The sequence below is a fragment of the Malus sylvestris genome, chromosome 15 (assembly GCF_916048215.2).
Source record: "Malus sylvestris chromosome 15, drMalSylv7.2, whole genome shotgun sequence".
Lineage (NCBI taxonomy): Eukaryota > Viridiplantae > Streptophyta > Magnoliopsida > Rosales > Rosaceae > Malus > Malus sylvestris.
In genome coordinates this window covers 5,082,855-5,100,789 of record NC_062274.1, presented here as the reverse complement: position 1 = coordinate 5,100,789, position 17,935 = coordinate 5,082,855, and the positions used below count along the sequence as shown (strand labels likewise).

General features: G+C 37.8%; 3 protein-coding genes across 4 annotated transcripts; all 3 read right to left on the bottom strand.

Annotated features, from left to right (window-relative positions):
* Positions 1-440: 440 nt before the first annotated feature.
* Positions 441-3,214, bottom strand: LOC126601206 (putative cyclin-A3-1). The gene is made up of 8 exons (XM_050267885.1): positions 2,698-3,214; positions 2,231-2,463; positions 2,064-2,139; positions 1,874-1,950; positions 1,728-1,761; positions 1,485-1,634; positions 1,269-1,403; positions 441-1,179 (listed from the first exon to the last, which is right to left on the bottom strand). Exons 1-8 carry the CDS (start codon positions 3,004-3,006, stop codon positions 1,108-1,110), a joined length of 1,086 nt encoding a protein of 361 aa, XP_050123842.1. The 5' UTR covers positions 3,007-3,214; the 3' UTR covers positions 441-1,107.
* A 647-nt stretch (positions 3,215-3,861) lies between these two features.
* On the bottom strand, positions 3,862-7,243 carry LOC126601184 (probable LRR receptor-like serine/threonine-protein kinase At3g47570). Its single transcript, XM_050267861.1, has 2 exons — positions 4,730-7,243; positions 3,862-4,483 (listed from the first exon to the last, which is right to left on the bottom strand). The coding sequence occupies exons 1-2, from the start codon at positions 7,179-7,181 to the stop codon at positions 4,089-4,091; spliced, it is 2,847 nt and encodes a 948-aa protein (XP_050123818.1). The 5' UTR covers positions 7,182-7,243; the 3' UTR covers positions 3,862-4,088.
* Positions 7,244-11,548: 4,305 nt separating this feature from the next.
* On the bottom strand, positions 11,549-15,024 carry LOC126601183 (receptor kinase-like protein Xa21). Of its 2 annotated transcripts, none has more exons than XM_050267859.1 (2): positions 12,345-15,024; positions 11,549-12,146 (listed from the first exon to the last, which is right to left on the bottom strand). In XM_050267859.1, exons 1-2 carry the CDS (start codon positions 14,998-15,000, stop codon positions 11,785-11,787), a joined length of 3,018 nt encoding a protein of 1,005 aa, XP_050123816.1. In that variant the 5' UTR covers positions 15,001-15,024; the 3' UTR covers positions 11,549-11,784. The 2 variants fall into 2 exon arrangements, with proteins under 2 accessions (XP_050123816.1, XP_050123817.1); XM_050267860.1 differs by having other exon boundaries at positions 11,900-12,078.
* Positions 15,025-17,935: the final 2,911 nt, after the last annotated feature.

The window sequence follows — 17,935 nt, the reverse complement described above, 5'->3', positions numbered from 1 at the left end:
CTCAAAAAATCTAGAGCCTTATAGAAATTAATCAATTTACTATTTTGTCCCCGACTTCGTTTGTTAATAACTCCAAATTGTGTTCCATTTACGCCCACGTGTTCGTAGGGATGAGTACTAAGAGAATACGCCAAGAAAACGAATCTTATGTGACACGACAAAGCAATCAACATATTTGTTTTGAAGGGCATTTTCATAAATTCACAAATTAAAATTATTAAAACCTTAAAATTTGGGGACGGGTCGTTACAATTTTGATGAGTTTTTGTTTTTCTAGTTTATTTATGTTTATAATTTATAAATAAATCTTGCTAATTGATATGTTCTTCGCTAATAAATTCATCATTTCCAGCTTTCAATACATTTTTCATTAAAATTTCAAATATACAATGTAATTAAAATTTGGAATTTCCAATTCGCCAATTTATGAGGAAACATACTTGAGTAAGAGATCATGATTTTCTATTCTCATTTACAGCCAAACTTACCAGAAGTCAGCAAACAAATTTGCATCATAGCTTATTACATGAACAAAGGTGTACCCATGAAATTCTACCTAGAACTATAAAGGGACCATAAGCAATGAGCATTCTTGTCCTCAATACTGGGAGATCATTAAATTAGTTTCATCAACGAAAAGGGCAAGGGCTGGCTGTTTCAGTTTAACAAGGGCAATGCTCTTGCTCATGTACATTGTTCCACCTGTGGCTCGAAAATCTTGGCTTGCCACAATTAGGTCCCATGTTCACATCATTGCACCACATTTGGTTGGAAGTGCAATGTCCCCTTGGTTTCAGATAATTTGGTTCAGTGCTCGACCATAACCCTGCATCAAAGCTTATTCGCTGTTGATCCAATGAATGGCAAGCATAGAACCACCATGTCTGAAGTCCAACATGAAGAAGTTTAATCATGTGCTAACCAGGAGTAACGGTTTTTGGAAGTGAGCATCCAATCATGAAAAACCAAAGCAGATCAAACTTGATGCCCCATCCTCACCGAATGGCAATTGGCCACATTACCACCCTTTCATTGAGCTCGCCATAATCAACTTAAAGCCAGATCTTCCTATCACATTGGACAAGCCCTTGCCTCAAAGATCATTCTTCATGCTTTCAGATCTTGAAAGAAATGAACTGGTATTTCTTGAGGGCAAGGAATATGTGCCACACATTTGAACTGCATTCAAAAAATAAAACTCCATTAGAATCATTGTTTCCGAAATTTAGAAAATAAGAAAAGGTCAAACATATTTCTGATATAAGTACCTTAGGTTGTTTGTATTTCTCTTGAATAACATTCAAATTTCTTGCTCTTCTTCCCAAGCACATCTCATGTATGGCAAGAACACATTCTTTCAAATCAGCTGCTTTATATCCGGTATACTGTTGTAGTGCTGGACACTGGAATGAATGCATCTTAGTAATTGCTTTCATACATATAGAACTATGGAAGCCAGCATAAGTAATTCATCATATCCTTACCCAAGGATGTGTTTTTGTTCGAGTCATAAATCTTGCCAGAAAAGCAGCTGATGCAGCTATCAAAGAAGGCAGGAATTTGACAAGTTTATAATCCAACAAACTCAGCTCCGCAAGGTAGGCAACCAAGAACTCTAACTGCAAATTGGGAGTCTGTAAACCACACAAAACAGTCAAGCAGTTAGTACAAGAGACCATAAACATGTCAAATCCACATGTATGTTAGAGGGCAGAAGGAAAGCTTACTTTGTAACTCTCTTGAGCAACATCAGTGAATTTTCTGTAAAACAATACACCAAAGGAACAAAAACACTCAGCCAAGGTCATTTAAGCTTGGGAAGCAACTAAATATACCAAAAAGAGTGACCTTTGAACATCGGGTTCATCCTTACCTTAAGAAGGTACGAGTAGTTGGATTCCCCATTTCAAACTTCAGGGATTTGAGGATATCAGCCTCCATCTTGATCACCTTTACAACCACCAAAAAATCACTCTTAGTATAAAGCACATGTATCTACTTGAGATCCTGATGTAAAAAGAGACAATCATCACAGATAAAACACAAAGTAGAAGATCAAATACCTCTTCTTTTGTGTATGTATTTTCGGTTATGTCACAGAGCTCATCCACATTACGAGGATCAATCTCTTCATATTTCCTATCAGTTAAAAGTATCATTAATTTCAGATCATAAGAAACAGAACCAATCAGACAAACTCACAAACAGATCCAAAGATATGCAAGCTCACGAGGCAATGAAGATCGAAGAAACTCCCAGAAGCTGAAGTTTCTGCTTGTGGACAACATTCGTTGAGAGAAATCTATCGATGTAAGAAACAGATAGATGAAGGGTTTCCGGAAGGAGCTTGTATTCCTCTGAAACCTCCACTAACCAATCCACAAGCACTGCCCTCATATTGGCATTTGCATCCTTCTGAACCTTCTCCATGTAATCAGGCAACGGCCTTCTCTTTGGCTCCGCCTAAACAACAACAACCCATCATTAATGCAAACCGAAAATCCCAAATTCACAAAACATAAACCCCAATTGAGATTAAGCCCAAAAAGTAGCAGGATTTTTCAAAATTCAAATCACCATTATCAAAATGGAACCCAAAACCCTAACCCAATATCAAGATCGATCGAACAATCCAACACCGTTCAACTTATCGAATGAAGAAATCGAAAAACTTGGGAAAAGGTGGGATCTTTGTACCTCCATACGGCGGAGATATGCATAAATGTCGGAAGCGTACGGGCCACAAAGATGCGGATCCTCAAACTCACGCGCCGCCTCGGCCCTCTTTTCCTTCTTGGTGACACAATGGGGCTTCTGCAGCTCAACCCGTTTGGAGTTGCCCGAAACGACGACGTTAACCAAATTCGTAACATCTCCAAGCACCGCGCGCTTCTTATTACCCAACTGGTTCTCCTCCGCCAAGGTGGCCATCGCCCTCCTCTTGGCAGCCGCGCGAGTGGTGATGCGACTGCGGTTCACTTGCTCCGCCACAGTGGTAGAGGCCATTGCTCTCAGAGTACCGAGCTTTGGACTTTACTCGCTGTAGCTTGGACGCAGAGAGAGAGAGAGAGAGAGTTGGAGGTGTGTAAAGTGAGGGAGGAGATGGGGATTTGTAGAGGAAGTTGAAGGCTTTGAAGTTTTGAGAAAGATAGGGAGAGCGCCATGTTGGAAGAGCCTCAAAATTTCTTCTTTTCGCGCTGTTTGATTTGATGCGAATTGTTTGGATTTGAAGCTTTTAATTTTGTGTTTTTCAGTAATTTTTGGAGCGGTTTGTCGTGTTCGTTTGGTCGAATTTAAAATTTGTGGAAACGCACGTGACGTGACTTTCTAATGAACCGGATTCAAAACTTTGATTTTGCGCGCTTTGTGAACCTGAAATTGGGGTTTTTCCCGGTCCGGTTTGTTTTTGGGTCTGATTTGGGTTACAAATTTTGAAACTTTCATAATTCACTTTTGGGGCAAACAAATTTGGGGCGCCATGATTTGAAAGTGCTACTCTTCTAAATCAAGTACAATAATTTTTCTTTTAAATATGTATAAGTCAGTTGATTAAAGAATTATTTTATTTTATTTGAGTTTGAATTTCTTTTTTTGTAAATTGTAAATTAGCAAATCATTTAAATTGGTTTCTTTCACTTTATCGAGACTAGAAACGTGCAACTGATTCTTCTTTTGATCGAAAAAGGCTTAGCCCAGACCCTTTTTTTTTTTACTTTGTTTGATTTCAATTAAAACTTGAGTGGTTCTTCATTTTTATGTTAGACGTTTGTCTAATTCCTTATTATTATATTCAAAATTTTTGTTTTTGAATCAATCGATATTCAAACATAGCAGAATGAAAAAGAAAGCTAAATCAAACAATAACATAAAAAGGCAATAAATTATTCTTCTCATCATCGTCCTTACAAATCCAAATACTGAAAACACAATGTTTTATACATACCAGCCGTAACTATTGGTTTGGGTGTGTCATTCACAGCAATATGAAATTGAAAACCACCCTCATATGTCCGAGCCTCCGAGAGTGCTAGATTCGTGTTTTCGGAAGATTTTCGCTGTTAACATATTCGTGAATGTGCAATTGTTGTTCAAGTTAACGCTTGACAGTTGACACTCTCAACTTTGAACAGAGTTTGCCTAGCAGTTTCTAGTTTGTAAAGTGCCTCCCTCAAGCTACTGCGTCCGTCAGGCGAAACGCAAGTGCAAGAGAGTCCAACTTCGAAAATTAAGACCAGGCAATTATGTTCTTCTGCTGGGATGAGATACGGCCCTTCATTAGGCAGGCAGTGCATGAGGTCTAGCAGCTCGGGGTCTAGCACTTTGATCATGTTGTGAGGGATGGCTGATTGCACCCATCTGATGAGGTTTTCGTCTCCTGTGAAACTTTCGTCGGTTGGACTTTTTCCAGTGAAGAGCTCCAACAACATCACTCCAAAACTGTATGCATCTCCCGCTGTCGATGGTTTCTGTCCAAAACCATACTCTACATTGTAGTGTTCATTTTCAAAGTCAGAAAATTATAAAGAAAGCACATTTGCTAAAACAATCACGAATAACTGATACCGAGTATCAATCTATAGTACTTAATACATTAACAATATTCATTAAAGTTACAAAGATTGACCAAATATCAACACAATATGCAAAATATAACGGCAATGAATTATGGAATATACTGAACATAACTAAAAATGTTTGCAAGTGAGGAAATAGAATAATTAGTACTAACCTGGTGGTATGTATCCTATAGAACCCTTTAGAACATTTGTGGAGCTAAGAGAATGTTGAGTAATCTCTGTTCTCTCCATGAGCAGCTTCGCCAGCCCAAAATCTCCAATCTTTGCAGTCATGTCTCCATCCAAAAGAATGTTGCTCGGCTTTAAATCACAATGTACAACTGGAACTTCGCAATCGTGGTGCAGATAATCTAATCCACACGCCACATCAATGGCCACGTTGAGTCTCTCCAAAATGTTCAATCCATCTCCATCTGCTTTCTTTTTATTGCCCTTAATCCAATCTTCCAAGCTCCCATTACTCAAATACTCATAAATCAAGGCCAGAAACTCCATGTTTTTAAAATCCACCCTCGAGCACGAAGTGATCAACTTAACAAGATTGCGGTGCCTCACGTTCCTCAACGCCTCACATTCTGCCAAAAAACTCTTCCAAGATCCTGTCATTTTTATATCAAGCACCTTCACTGCAACTTCGGTCCCTTGTCTTAAAAACCCTCTGTATACAGTCCCAAAGCTCCCACTTCCAACCAAATTTTCCGGGTTGAAATTCCCAGTTGCGCTGCGGAGCTCTTCGTATGTGACCAATTGATGTTGCCCTTTTATTAATAAATCAGGAGAAGTTTCTCTAAGTGTTGTTTTGCAGCCTAAGCCTTTTCTTTTCCTAACACAAAGCAACCAGCCAATTACCACAATGCCTACCAATGCTGCCAGAACAGATGTTATGATAAGAACTAAAACCAGTACTTTTCTCCTCTGACCACCACTCTTCACACATGGCCAATCTCGGCAAAGTTTCCAGTTTCCTTCTAGATATACACTTGAGATATTTCTAACAAACACTCCACCATTAGGAATTACTCCCTCTAAGCTGTTAAATGAGAGGTTCAAGAAGCTAAGGACCTGTAGTTCTTGAAGTTTATCAGGAATAAAACCAGAAAGCTTGTTCGAGGAGAGGTCTAAAATCTCAAGACCTCTGATTTCTCCAAGAGCATTTGGAAGAGGACCGGAGAGGTTGTTTCTTGCAATGAACAATCTCTCCAAGCTTGTACATTTTCCAATTGAGCTGGGAATTGACCCCGATAAGCCATTGTTGGAGAGGTCTATAGTGACAACATTTGCTAGTACTCCAATTTCTTCAGGCAAAGGTCCACTTAGAAGGTTGTTAGACAAATTCAAAATTGTGCTCAAACTAGGAAGGTTTAGAAATATTTCTCCGGAAATGCTTCCGTTGAGCGAATTGTCAGATAAGTCCATGGAAAGCAATTTCTGAAAGTTTGAAAATGAAAGGGGTATATGGCCAACAAAGTAATTTCCAGATAAATCAATGCGATTCAATTTCATCATATTACCTAAGGAGTTCGGAATTGTGCCAGACAATTTGTTTCTTGCTAACCCAAGCACTTGCAACTCTTTCAGCTGCCCAATTTCTGATGGGATTTCACCAGATATTGAATTGTAGCTCACATTTAGCAAAGTTAAGCTACTGAGTTGACTAATTGAGGCAGGTATGTTACCATAAATTCGATTCCCTCCCATGTACAATTTCGAAAGAACCTTGGAGAGGTTGCCAATGGACTCTGGAATTAGGCCTTCCAACCGATTTTCGTCAATTGCAAGCCAACTTAAGCGACTGCTGTTTGTCAAAGAAGTAATGAAATCAAGACCATTGTCACCATAGCTAACGATCCGATTGAAACCAATGTTGTACATTTCAAGGAAGGGAAGATTTCCGAGGCCTGGTGGAACTGAACCGTCATGGAAATTGTTGGACAGTCGGAGCTCTCGAATCTTCGTAATGTTGTGCAAGGACGCTGGAATTTTCCCTGTAAACAGATTGAAACAATTTCTGAAGTAGAGAAGGTTTGGCAGCGTGACGCCAATGTTGCTTGGAATTTCACCCCAGAGTTGGTTTGAAGCAACGGTGAAGCGAACTAGCGAAGAGATGTTGTATATGGACAAGGCAACAGTGCCGGTGAGTTGGTTGCCGGCAAGATCAAGTTCTTTGAGCTTACGAAGAAAACCTAATTCCATTGGGATTATACCGGTAAGGCTGTTCGTGCCAAGATTCAAACTTGTGAGGGTGGAAGACAGGTTGCTTATGGATGGCGGGATTGGACCGCTGAGATTGTTGCGCGCCAAGTTCAAGACTTGAAGCTCTGTCAAGCTCCCAACATGGTGGCTTATGGAGCCAGTGAGTCCGAAGCCGGAAAGATCGAGAGAAACAACCCGTTGAGTCCCACCGATTCTGTTGCAAGCAACTCCGGTCCAGTTGGTGCAGGGGGATGAGCTTTGGTTCCACAAAAATGGAGGGAGATTGGCCGTAGATTGGAATGATATCAAGGCCTCCTTGTCTGTGACATTGCTTGGAGTGAATGCTGAGTCTACACTCAAGAAAATGCATGCAAGAACAGATAATAATGTTACGGCAATGTGAGAATTCATGGTGTTTTGGGGGGTTTCCTTCTGAACTCGTATGGAAAAAATATTAAAACATGCATGTTCAGTTCAGAAACTGATATGTAGGTGCTTGGTCAAATTTGGTGTGCTAATACCAGAATAGTGACTTTTCAGTGCCCAAAAGCAAAAGATGACCCGGTTCTTAGCATCAGGTCAAGTGCGCGTGCTGTCTTAATTTCTTGAGCGTTTTGAGAATAGTTCCCATTGGTGGTGGTTGAGTACTTAATGTTCATTTCCATTGATACTTATAACCTAAGCTATCTAGTTGTTATGGGCACTGTGATTTGAGAGTTGGGTTCTTGTACCATGCAATATTGGTTTTTAGTTTAAATTAATTTTAGTGGAACAAGAGGAGTTATCATGAATTTCTGATGTATATTTGATGTCTGACTTCACTCTAGTGTAAATTGTGATATCTCTACTTCTTGTTTCACAATGTTGTAAATTGTAATCAATGCATTCGACTTTAGACGTATCTCAAAGTCAAAGTGTGATAACCAATACCAGTTGGTTATGGGAACCACTAGCATTTTCCTGATATAGTTTGTTGCCTTTGTGGGATCGGTAGACTGTTGTTATGAGAGCAACTCTACCCCTAAAAAATGAGCTGGTCCAAAGTCCATTTACTCCATTCAAACGAATAGTAATTGACTCCAATGAACAATAATTGGCCAAGTGCATCTCTACCCCTAAAAAAATGAGCTGGCCAAGAGTTTAGTCAATTCGTATTAAAATATTATTAATTTTTTAATAAAATAAAAAAATAATTTTTTAAAAATTTTGTATAGAATTTTTAACCAATCTTGTCATGTCACCTGTTATTTTCTGAAAGTACCATTTTTGTGAAATATGGTTAGGTAGATATAGGAGATGGATTGTCTGCCCTCCCCTTTCCATACCCTTCTCATACCCTCATGTTTTGTGCGGTTACGGTTAAGCCACGTCAACATTTATTTTTTGTCTTATTATTTTTATAAAAAAATTAATATAAAATATTGACGTGGCTTAACCGTGACCGCATAAAACATGAGGGTATGGAAAGGGGAGGGCAAACAATCCATCTCCGTGTATATATATAATCCTTTTTTTCTATATTTTTTAAACAATTTTTATTAAATTAATTAATCTAGACCGTTGGATTTAAAAAATGATGAAATCCAATAGCCTAAAAGTAGAAACGTGGCCCACGATAAGATTATGACATTTTATTTATTTATTATTTTTTAAATGCTGGAACACGGGCCCACGTTTGCATGTATCCCACGCGCCAACGGCAAAAAAAAAAAAAAAATTCATATGGCTGACGTCAGCCTGGCGTTATGTAAGCCGATTTTTTGCTCAATTCATTATGTGATGGGCTTAAAGATGGCCTTCACTTTGGGTCAACCTATTGTGTGGGGTGGAGTGGGTTTTTTTTTTGGGAACTTTAAAGAAAAGCACCCGGTACTGTTCACTTTAACGAAAAACCACATTGTTACACTAAAAAGTCAATCCTGGTACTATTCACTTTACCCTTTATTTTGTCCTTATCATTAAAACTCAAAGTTTTCAAGCCTTTTTCATTAGTTTTCCTTTTTTTGGGGGGGGGAGGCTGGCCTAAAACTAAACTACAACATTATGATGACTCTTTGGCCTACTAAACTACAGCATTATGATGACTCTTTGGCCTAAAACTAAACTACAGCATTATGATAACACACACATTCTCTCATGCAACTAACTTTTAGACCTAATAGCTTAACTTTCAAATAAACATTTGCTATGTGTTCAGAAAGTGTATTATCTGTCTAATGACTAATTGTCATGTGATGAAATAATGATGAGAGATAATGATGCATTGTAATACATTGAAATCAAACGAAAATCTTAAGCTAGAATCCATTAGCAAATGAAATCCATAAAAATTTGAGAAAACCTCAAAGTTTAGTGTTGAATGATATGAATGATAATTCATATACAACCTCAAAAATGTTTAAATAGTCGTAGCAAATCCTACCTCCAAAAAGAGAATAAATTATAAAATAATAAAATTTCGAAAACCTTCTAGGGGGTGTAGTCAAATGAGGATTTTAAAGGATTTTAAAATACTTTGGGTATTCATAAATTCATAGATTTTGAAAGATTTCTTTCAATAGGAGATTTTGTAGGATTTGAGAAGGGATTGTAAACATAACAAAATCCTACCTCCACCCCTAAAATTTATTTTCAACCCCCTTGCTTTCTTTCTCTCTCCACTTTGCAACTCGATCTTTGTTTCTCACTCTCCATTTTCTTTCTCTCTCTCCACTTTGAGACATTTGATTTAAGAAGCACTACTTGTTTTGGCTAGTTAAAATTATTTTTTGTAAAGAAATCACAATTCAAATGCGAGAGAGAAAGACATATTCGATTGATTTATATTTCCATACAAATATATATATGCTTATGTCTTTTTCAGATTGTGCACTGAGAAAAAAATTTATGTTGTAGAAGTCAAATAAGAAATCCTTACAAATCCATAAAAATCCATAATAATCTATCAAAATCTATATGAAATTGTAGAATCTATTAAAATCTTTCGAAATCTATCACTTAAAAAAGTTCATTAAAATCCTTTGAAATCCAAATTGACTACACCCCTAAAATTTAAAAACCACGAGAGAGAGATAGAAAGTTTATATTATTTTATTTTGAAGTATTAAATTTCATTTTTTAATTGGAGTATTAATTTTTTTTATTGGGACTCAAATAGAGTAATACTAGGGCTGGGCTCAATTTTGAAGGGACCGGACCGAACCGGGGTGTAAAAGAAACGGGCCGGATGTAACAAATTTTAAAATAAAAATCGGATCTAACCCGGCCCGTTTCAAATGGACCGGTTTGGGCCAGGTACAAGGGTCCTTTTTTTTCGCCCATTTTCCAAATCATCCAGAAAACAAAAACAATTCAAGCTTCAAGTTTTCTCAAAGAATCCCAGAGTAACAGTAATAAAAGAAAAAACTTAGCCTGCATCACTTTAACAAGCTGGGAAATGTACTAATCCGTCACAGCTACTAAATCCTTTTCAGCTTTCTGCAGAACTTCCTTTTTGTTATGTTTACTGATTCTATTCAAGTTCAAATTCCACAGCAACATCATTTCAGTGATGATATAAATAAAATTATTAAAAAAAAAACCAAAATCCAAAACCCAAAAAACAAAAACAAAATTTCAAGCAAAAGGTCGCAGCTTTATTACATGTGAACCTTAAAGATGACCTTTTAGCTATTAATGGTGATATCGCGACTTGCTTTTACGACCCTTTCCCGCTTGTCATTCTACAAACCTTCGAGTTGCTTGCAGAGCTGCAAATTGGTGAAGTTTAAATTAGGGATTACAAGATTGTTGAGGTAATCAGAATATTTGGAGAAGGCGTCTTTCATGGAGGGGGTTTCGACAGCGGTGGTGGTGTTCACAAGAGGACTCGACTCAAGTGGGAGAGGGGAGCGACGACTCTGATCTGAGAGAAGATGGGGTTGGGGTAGCACCGATGAAGACAACCGTGGCTTCAACGAGAGGAGGAGTAAGTGGTGGAGTAGGCGCTGAGGAAACGGTGGAGTAGGCAAGAGTCCATCTTGAGAGAGGATGGATCCTGGAAAAGTTGAGAGAGGAGGCGAGAGTCAGCGACTAAGAGAAAGAGGGGTAGAAATGAATGGTAGAGATTTAATCTTTATATATGAACGGTGGAAACGATCTGGGCCTGGGTACCCGGTTTTTCAGAAATTTAGACCCGCCCCGCCCCGCCAATTACATGGACTCGCCCCATTTTGATTTTACAAAACTTGTACCCGCCCCTAACCGGCTAGACCCAGCCTGCCCCGTGGTTCCTAGACCCGTTTGCCCACCCCTAAGTAATACTATTATTTTAGACACTAATTGACTTTGGTAGCAAAAATATTACAAATCTAAACTTACTCTCCGATTGCCAATAGAAATAGTGACTCTAAGAGTAATGCATACCAATGATGTTTTGGTGACAAAAATGTAATTAAGCAACGGACATCATAATTAATTGGTGACAATATATTAGTGACTTTGCTCACTTTTCTTGTAGTGCTTATGATGAAATAAGTTTGAGCGTGTAAATACAGAAACGGTCAACTAAGTTACCGAAAGCAAAGGGCTCAAGCCTGATAGGGCAAAACTTTGTGTTCATCGCTCAAAACTACTCGAAAAGTTACAAAAAAATTCACTTTCGAATATGACAACATCAAATAATATATTAGCCGTGAATTTTCAATTCTCAAATCATTTCCTAAACATTGTTTTCCTTCTTTTAATTTTATTGCATTTGAAATTATAAAATCACCAATAATCAGTTGAAAATCAGAATATACATAACAAACAGACATAATATAACTTTATTAATTGAAACGAGAGAGATGACTACAAATCACCGATACGACCACATTGTGACTAACTTATTTTCTATAGTTACATGACATTATATTTATAACATAACCCTAATACTAATAGGCTAGACCCAAAACTAATCTTAAAAGAAAACCCGAATAATAACCCAAATACTATTATTTTCCAACATAATCAGTACATAAACTTGCAATTGTTGTTAATATTGATGCTTGGCACTCTTTGCGCTGAGAAGGGTCTTTCTGGCAGTTTCCAATTTGTGAAGGGCGTCCCTCAAGCTTATGCGTCCGTCGCGAGAAGCACACGTGCAAGAGAGGCCAACCTCAATGATTGAGATGAGGCAATTATGTTCTACTTCTGTGATGATGAGATCGTCTAGCAGCTCGGAATCTAGCACTTTGATCACGTCGTGAGGGAAGGCTGACTGCACCCATGTGATGATGCTTTGATCTCCTGTGAAACTTTCATGGGTGGGGCTTTTCCCGGTGAAGAGCTGTAACAACACTACACCGAAACTGTATGCATCACCCGCTGTCGAGGGTTTCTGGTGGATACCATACTCTACAGTGTGGTATTCATTCTCCAAGTTAGTATATTAAAAAGCAAGCAAATTTACTTGACACCCGTGATTAACTGGTACGAAGTGTTACTTATCACGAAAATCGACCAATGATTGACATGTATCATATGGCATATTGAAAAATAAATAAACATTCTTTCAAGTGAGAAATAGTTCAGAACTGTGTAATTAGTACTAACCAGGGGGTATGTATCCTATAGAACCCTTCAGGACATGTGTGGAGCTAAGTGACTGTTGCGCAATCACTGTACTCTCCATCAGCAGCTTCGCCAGCCCGAAATCTCCGATCTTTGCATTCATATCTCCATCCAAAAGAATGTTGCTCGGCTTTAAATCGCAGTGCACAACCGGAACTTCGCAGTCATGATGCAGATAATCCAATCCACACGCCACATCAATGGCCACATTTAGTCTCTCAAAAATGTTCAACCCATCTCCATCTGCATTTTTTCTCTTGCCTCTAATCCAATCTTCCAAGCTCCCATTACTCAAAAACTCGTAAACCAAAGCAAGAAACTCCATGTTTTTAAAGTCCAAGCTGGAGCAAGAGGTGATCAGTTTAACAAGATTCCGGTGCCTCACGCTCCTCAATGCTTCGCACTCTGCCATAAAACTCTTCCAAGATGCTGTCATTTTCATATCAAGCACCTTCACTGCAACCTCAGTTCCTTCTCTCAAAAGACCTTTGTATACAGCCCCAAAGCTCCCTGTTCCAATCAAATTTTCGGGGTTGAAATTCCCAGTTGCCCCACGTAGCTCTTCGTAACTGACCATTTGATGTTGCCCTTTTAGTAGCAAACCAGAATTAGTTTCTGTTGCTTTGCCGCCTGAGCCTCTTCTTTTTCTAAAACGTAGCAAAAGACCAACTGTAATACATGTTGCCAACGTTGCCAAGGCAACAGTAGTGATAAGAACTCGAACAAGTACCTTTCTCCTACGTTTCACACATGGGAAATGCATGCATAGCTTAGGGTTGCCTTCAAGATGGACACTAGAGATATTTTTAAAAACTCCACCATTTGGAATCACTCCTTCTAAGTTATTAAATGAGAGGTTCAAGTATCGAAGGACACGTAGGTCTTGAAGTTTATCAGGAATAAAGCCTGATAGTTGGTTCGAGGAGAGGTCTAAAATCTCAAGACCTCTCATTTCTCCAAGAGCATTTGGAAGGGGGCCTGAAAGTTTGTTTCTGGCCATGAACAATCCTTCCAAGCTTGTACACTTTCCAATTGAGCTGGGAATCAACCCCGAAAACTGGTTGCTAGAGAGGTCAATAGTGGCAACACTTGCTAGAGATCCTAATTCTTCAGGCAAAGCTCCACTCAGGAAATTGTTAGACAGATTGAGAATAGTGCTCAAACTAGGAAGGTTTAGAAATATTTCTCCGGAAATGCTTCCGTTGAGCGAATTGTTAGATAAGTCTATGGAAAGCAATTTCTGGAAGTTTGAAAATGAAGGGGGTATATGGCCAACAAAATAGTTTCCAGATAAATCAATATGGTTCAATTTCATGATATTACCTAAGGAGTTTGGAATTGTGCCAGACAATTTATTTCTTGCTAAACCAAGCATTTGCAACTCTTTCAGCTGCCCAATTTCTGATGGGATTTCACCAGAAATTGAATTGTAGCTCACATTTAGCAAAGTTAAACTACTGAGTTGACTAATTGAGGCAGGTATGTTACCGTAAATTCGATTCCCTCCCATGTACAATTTTGACAGAACCTTGGAGAGGTTGCCAATGGACTCTGGAATTAGGCCTTCCAGCCGATTTTCATCAATGGCAAGCCAACTTAAGCGACTGCTGTTTGTCAAAGTAGTAATGAAATTAAGACCATTGTCACCGTAGCTAACTATCCGATTGAAGCCAATGTTGTACATTTCCAGGAAGGGAAGATTTCCGAGGCCTGGTGGAACTGTTCCTTCAAGAAAGTTGTTAGACATGCGAATTGATCGAAGTCCAGAGATGTTGTGTAGAGAAGGAGGAATTTTTCCTGTGAATTGATTGATACAATTCCTGAAGTACAAAAGATTTGGAAGTGTGTCACCAATATTGCTAGGAATCTGACCCCACAGATGGTTTGAAGCCACAGTGAACAAAACTAGAGAGGAAATGTTGTATATGGATGAGGCAATGGTCCCGGTGAGTTGGTTAACGGCGAGGTCGAGTTCTTTGAGCTTATGGAGGTGACCTAATTCACTAGGTATAGTACCACTGAGTCTGTTTGTACCTAGATTCAAATTTGTGAGGGTGGATGAAAGGTTGCTAATCGATGGTGGGATCGGACCGAAAAAATTGTTTCGTGCCAAATTCAGGACTTGGAGATTTTTCAACTGTCCAAGGTTTTGCGGGAGGATTCCTGTGATGTTGTTTGAGGACAAGTCAAGTATTTCGAGTGCCATCAATTGGGTTATGTTTGGTGGAAGTGAACCTCGTAGGGTGTTGGAGCTTACGTTGAGTGACCTCAAGCGAAACAGGTTGAAAATTTGAGTGGGAATTGTTCCGGTTAATTTGTTGTTATGGAGTTGGAGGGAATGGAGGAAGGAGAGGTTACCAATGTGAGGGCTTATGGAGCCTGTGAGTCCCAAGCCTGAGAGGTCAAGAGCAATGACTCTCTTGCCATGTTTGTTGCATACAACTCCAGTCCAGTTGGTGCAGGGGGATGAGCTTTGGTCCCAGAAATATGGAGGGAGATTGGCCGTTGATTTGAATGAGATCAAGGCCTCTTTGTCTGTGGAAATGCTTGGAATTACTGACTCTATGGTCACAAAAAAGCATATCAGAAGAATAGAAAATGTGGAAAGTTGTGGCAATAGATGGAAGTGGAAATCCATCTCTTGGCTTTGTGTTTTGCTTTTCGATTTGGAACTACAAGATGGGGTTTATAGGGGAGGGAAAGCATTGTTAGTCAACTAATTAGTCGAGGAAATAGCTTGGTCTCTCAAATGATGAGAAGGAGTTCTTTCGCAGAATAATTCGTGCTTCGTTATCAAAAAATTGTATTTATGATCGAAACTGTTAATATTGTAAATTTTTATATGAAAATTCTCTCTAAAAAATCAATAAAATATAACTTTAGCCCTTGAAATACAAGTTTCTTAATGTAAAACCCAACATAATTTTTTTACTTGAATAAAACTCATTGACTAGGTTCCACATAAGCAAATTCAAAAATATTATTTGATGCAAAATAAGTGATTGTACAAAGGGTTTTTATATATGAAAAAGATCTGCCTATTATTTTTATCAAACACACACACACACACATATATATATATATATATATGTGTATATATAATACAGGAAATGGAAATTATATGTTACTTGTATCTATGATACAGGAAGGGTAAAATTTCCATATGGGTTTAATTGCTAATCATAATTAGGGTGAAAATATTTATTGAAATGCATGAAAACAGATGGACGACTTACGAACCGTGAAACAAACCTCACTAGTCAGGCCTATAGTATGGGGAAGGATTATTTTCTTAGTCAGTGCATATATAGTCAAGTGGGATTTCATTGATTGAAGAAGATGGATCTTTATTTTGACAATTTGTCTTTGCTGGACGTGCTTGACTGGGTCCAAATGATTTGATGCGCTGAATCTTAAACCTTGTTCGTCAAATGATGTATTGAAAATTTACTTTGTGGTACAAGTTAATTATAGGGAAATGATTTATGCACACATTTTATTTAAAAGTCAGATTTAAACACGAATGTGTGATAGTGAAAAATAGCAAAATTACAAAGCATAACGTTTAGAGTTTAAACTCTAGTAGCAGTTGATTATTGGGATTCTTTCCAACCTTGTAATTAAATGATAGAGATAGTCGTAGTAGGTCATGGTTTGGCCAAATTATCTTTGCTGCGCGCTTCACGAGTCAAGTCTTCAAAACTCGTTCATATGCTATAGATGAATCTAGATAGTTTTACAAAGAGGAATCTTTAATCATCAATAGTGTAGAATATGCAAATTTAGGGGTTTATCTGATGTGTTAGTTGTGCAAATAAATGTTTATATGGATGAATTTCAGATCGACTATTGTTTATAAGGATGAATTTCAGTAGACATCGTAGAAGTTTTAAGAAGAAGAAGATACCTCTAGTCGACTGGTTGCAGATGAGTTTCATAATATCTTTAAAAAGATATCAAATTTTAAATATAAAGTTTAAATTTGACGACTTATATGACACTTTGACATATTTTGAAGTTTTCTCTCCATTTGATAATGTCAAACACTGTTTGATGTCAAAAGTTATTTAATAATCAACTAAAAGGTAATTTGTTTTCGCTATTAATTTTGATATCAAAGTGATGAATTCCAATTCACGCCAATTGACTTTTCGATTTAAAAATCTTGTTGCGGTCTTTTTAAAATGTATGCTAATTTGGACTTTTAGCATCTCAAAGGAAGAAAGAAGGTTGTTCACTTCTTTTTTGTTTTCAATGCTTGCCAAGTCCACACTCACAAATATTATGATTGAATGCACAAGAACAAATGGAAAACTGAGGAAATCTGTGGAAATGGAAAAATCCGTACGTTGAATTTGTTTTTTGCTCTTTGCGGAACTCCAAGGGTAATATGGATTTGATCTTATACCATCAGAGTTAGCCACTTTCGAGCCGTTTTCCGGCCAAACCACGGCAAGTTAGCCATGCAAAAAAAGGTATCATTCTCTTTGTCTCATCGAGAAGTATGATTTTCATTTTTGAATCACTTGTTTTCGTTGTGTATTGAAGAAGTTATGAACGTTTAAAGTTTACCCAGTTTCCGGTGAGTTTTTCAGTTTTCCCTCGGACCAGTCAACTTTGAGGCTATTTTACGGACATCTCCGGCAGCCATTGGGCTTCCAAATAGGTATAATCTTATTTTACACTTTTCTATCTTCATTTTGATGTATTATGGGTCGAATTTGGTTAAGAAATGATTGAGTTACGAAGCTTTGAAAATTGCCCAAACTTCCGGCCAAGAGAACTGGAACACTTAATAGAGTTTTTAACGGAATGACCAAAATGATAGATGGTGAACAATCTTAGGGACCATTTTTATTGATTTGAAATGTTAAGGAACAAAGTAATGAGTTATACAAATCTCAGGGACCAGACTCTTAATACTTCGAGTCTTCAAAACTTGTTTTCTTGTCAATACAAATTTTCTTCATGAAAGAAAAAAGAAATAGAGACATCGCACACCATCAATTTTTTTTTAATTTTAGTTCAACAACATTCTACGCTAACACTAATCTATAGTAAACGAAAACAAAGAGTTTAAACACGAGATATAATGGGTTAAAGATAAAAAGCCTAATCATCAAGGCGCAATCCACTACTTACATCGTTTCTTAATTAAAACTAGTCTTTTATCTAAAACGTCAAGGATGCATTACTATTATAGCATGATAGCAAACAAGGTAAAAGACTAAAAGTTCATTACGGATTCATAAACAGTTCTTTCTAGAGACATCCAACATGCGAGTAGTAACTACAGTATATAGTGTTACAATATCTCACATTGACCATATATATGAAAAAAGAAGAGTTTAAGTATCTTGTTTAAATATCCTAACTTCACTCCAACTAATATTGATGTCTCTTATGATAATACCCTACACCTGACGGATTATGCAAGTGGTAATTACCAAATTGGAGACAATATTAGTGTTGTTAGAAGTGGATCATATGGTCGACTATTTGATAATTCTACTTGGTATCAGAGCCAATGAGCGGGCTCGTATTGCCACGTGATGCGTGGGTCTCCTTGACCA

What these genes read in the sequence shown, in the direction of transcription:
- LOC126601206 (XM_050267885.1), bottom strand. Translation starts at nt 3,006, where the DNA reads ATGGCCTCTACCACTGTGGCGGAGCAAGTGAACCGCAGTCGCATCACC. An exon ending in ATACATACACAAAAGAAGAG is followed by an intron (nt 1,951 to 2,063) that starts GTATTTGATCTT and finishes GTGGTTGTAAAG; the next exon opens with GTGATCAAGATGGAGGCTGA. An exon ending in ACTACTCGTACCTTCTTAAG is followed by an intron (nt 1,762 to 1,873) that starts GTAAGGATGAAC and finishes ATTGTTTTACAG; the next exon opens with AAAATTCACTGATGTTGCTC.
- LOC126601184 (XM_050267861.1), bottom strand. Translation starts at nt 7,181, where the DNA reads ATGAATTCTCACATTGCCGTAACATTATTATCTGTTCTTGCATGCATT. An exon ending in TATAGGATACATACCACCAG is followed by an intron (nt 4,484 to 4,729) that starts GTTAGTACTAAT and finishes ACTACAATGTAG; the next exon opens with AGTATGGTTTTGGACAGAAA.
- LOC126601183 (XM_050267859.1), bottom strand. Translation starts at nt 15,000, where the DNA reads ATGGATTTCCACTTCCATCTATTGCCACAACTTTCCACATTTTCTATT. An exon ending in TATAGGATACATACCCCCTG is followed by an intron (nt 12,147 to 12,344) that starts GTTAGTACTAAT and finishes ACCACACTGTAG; the next exon opens with AGTATGGTATCCACCAGAAA.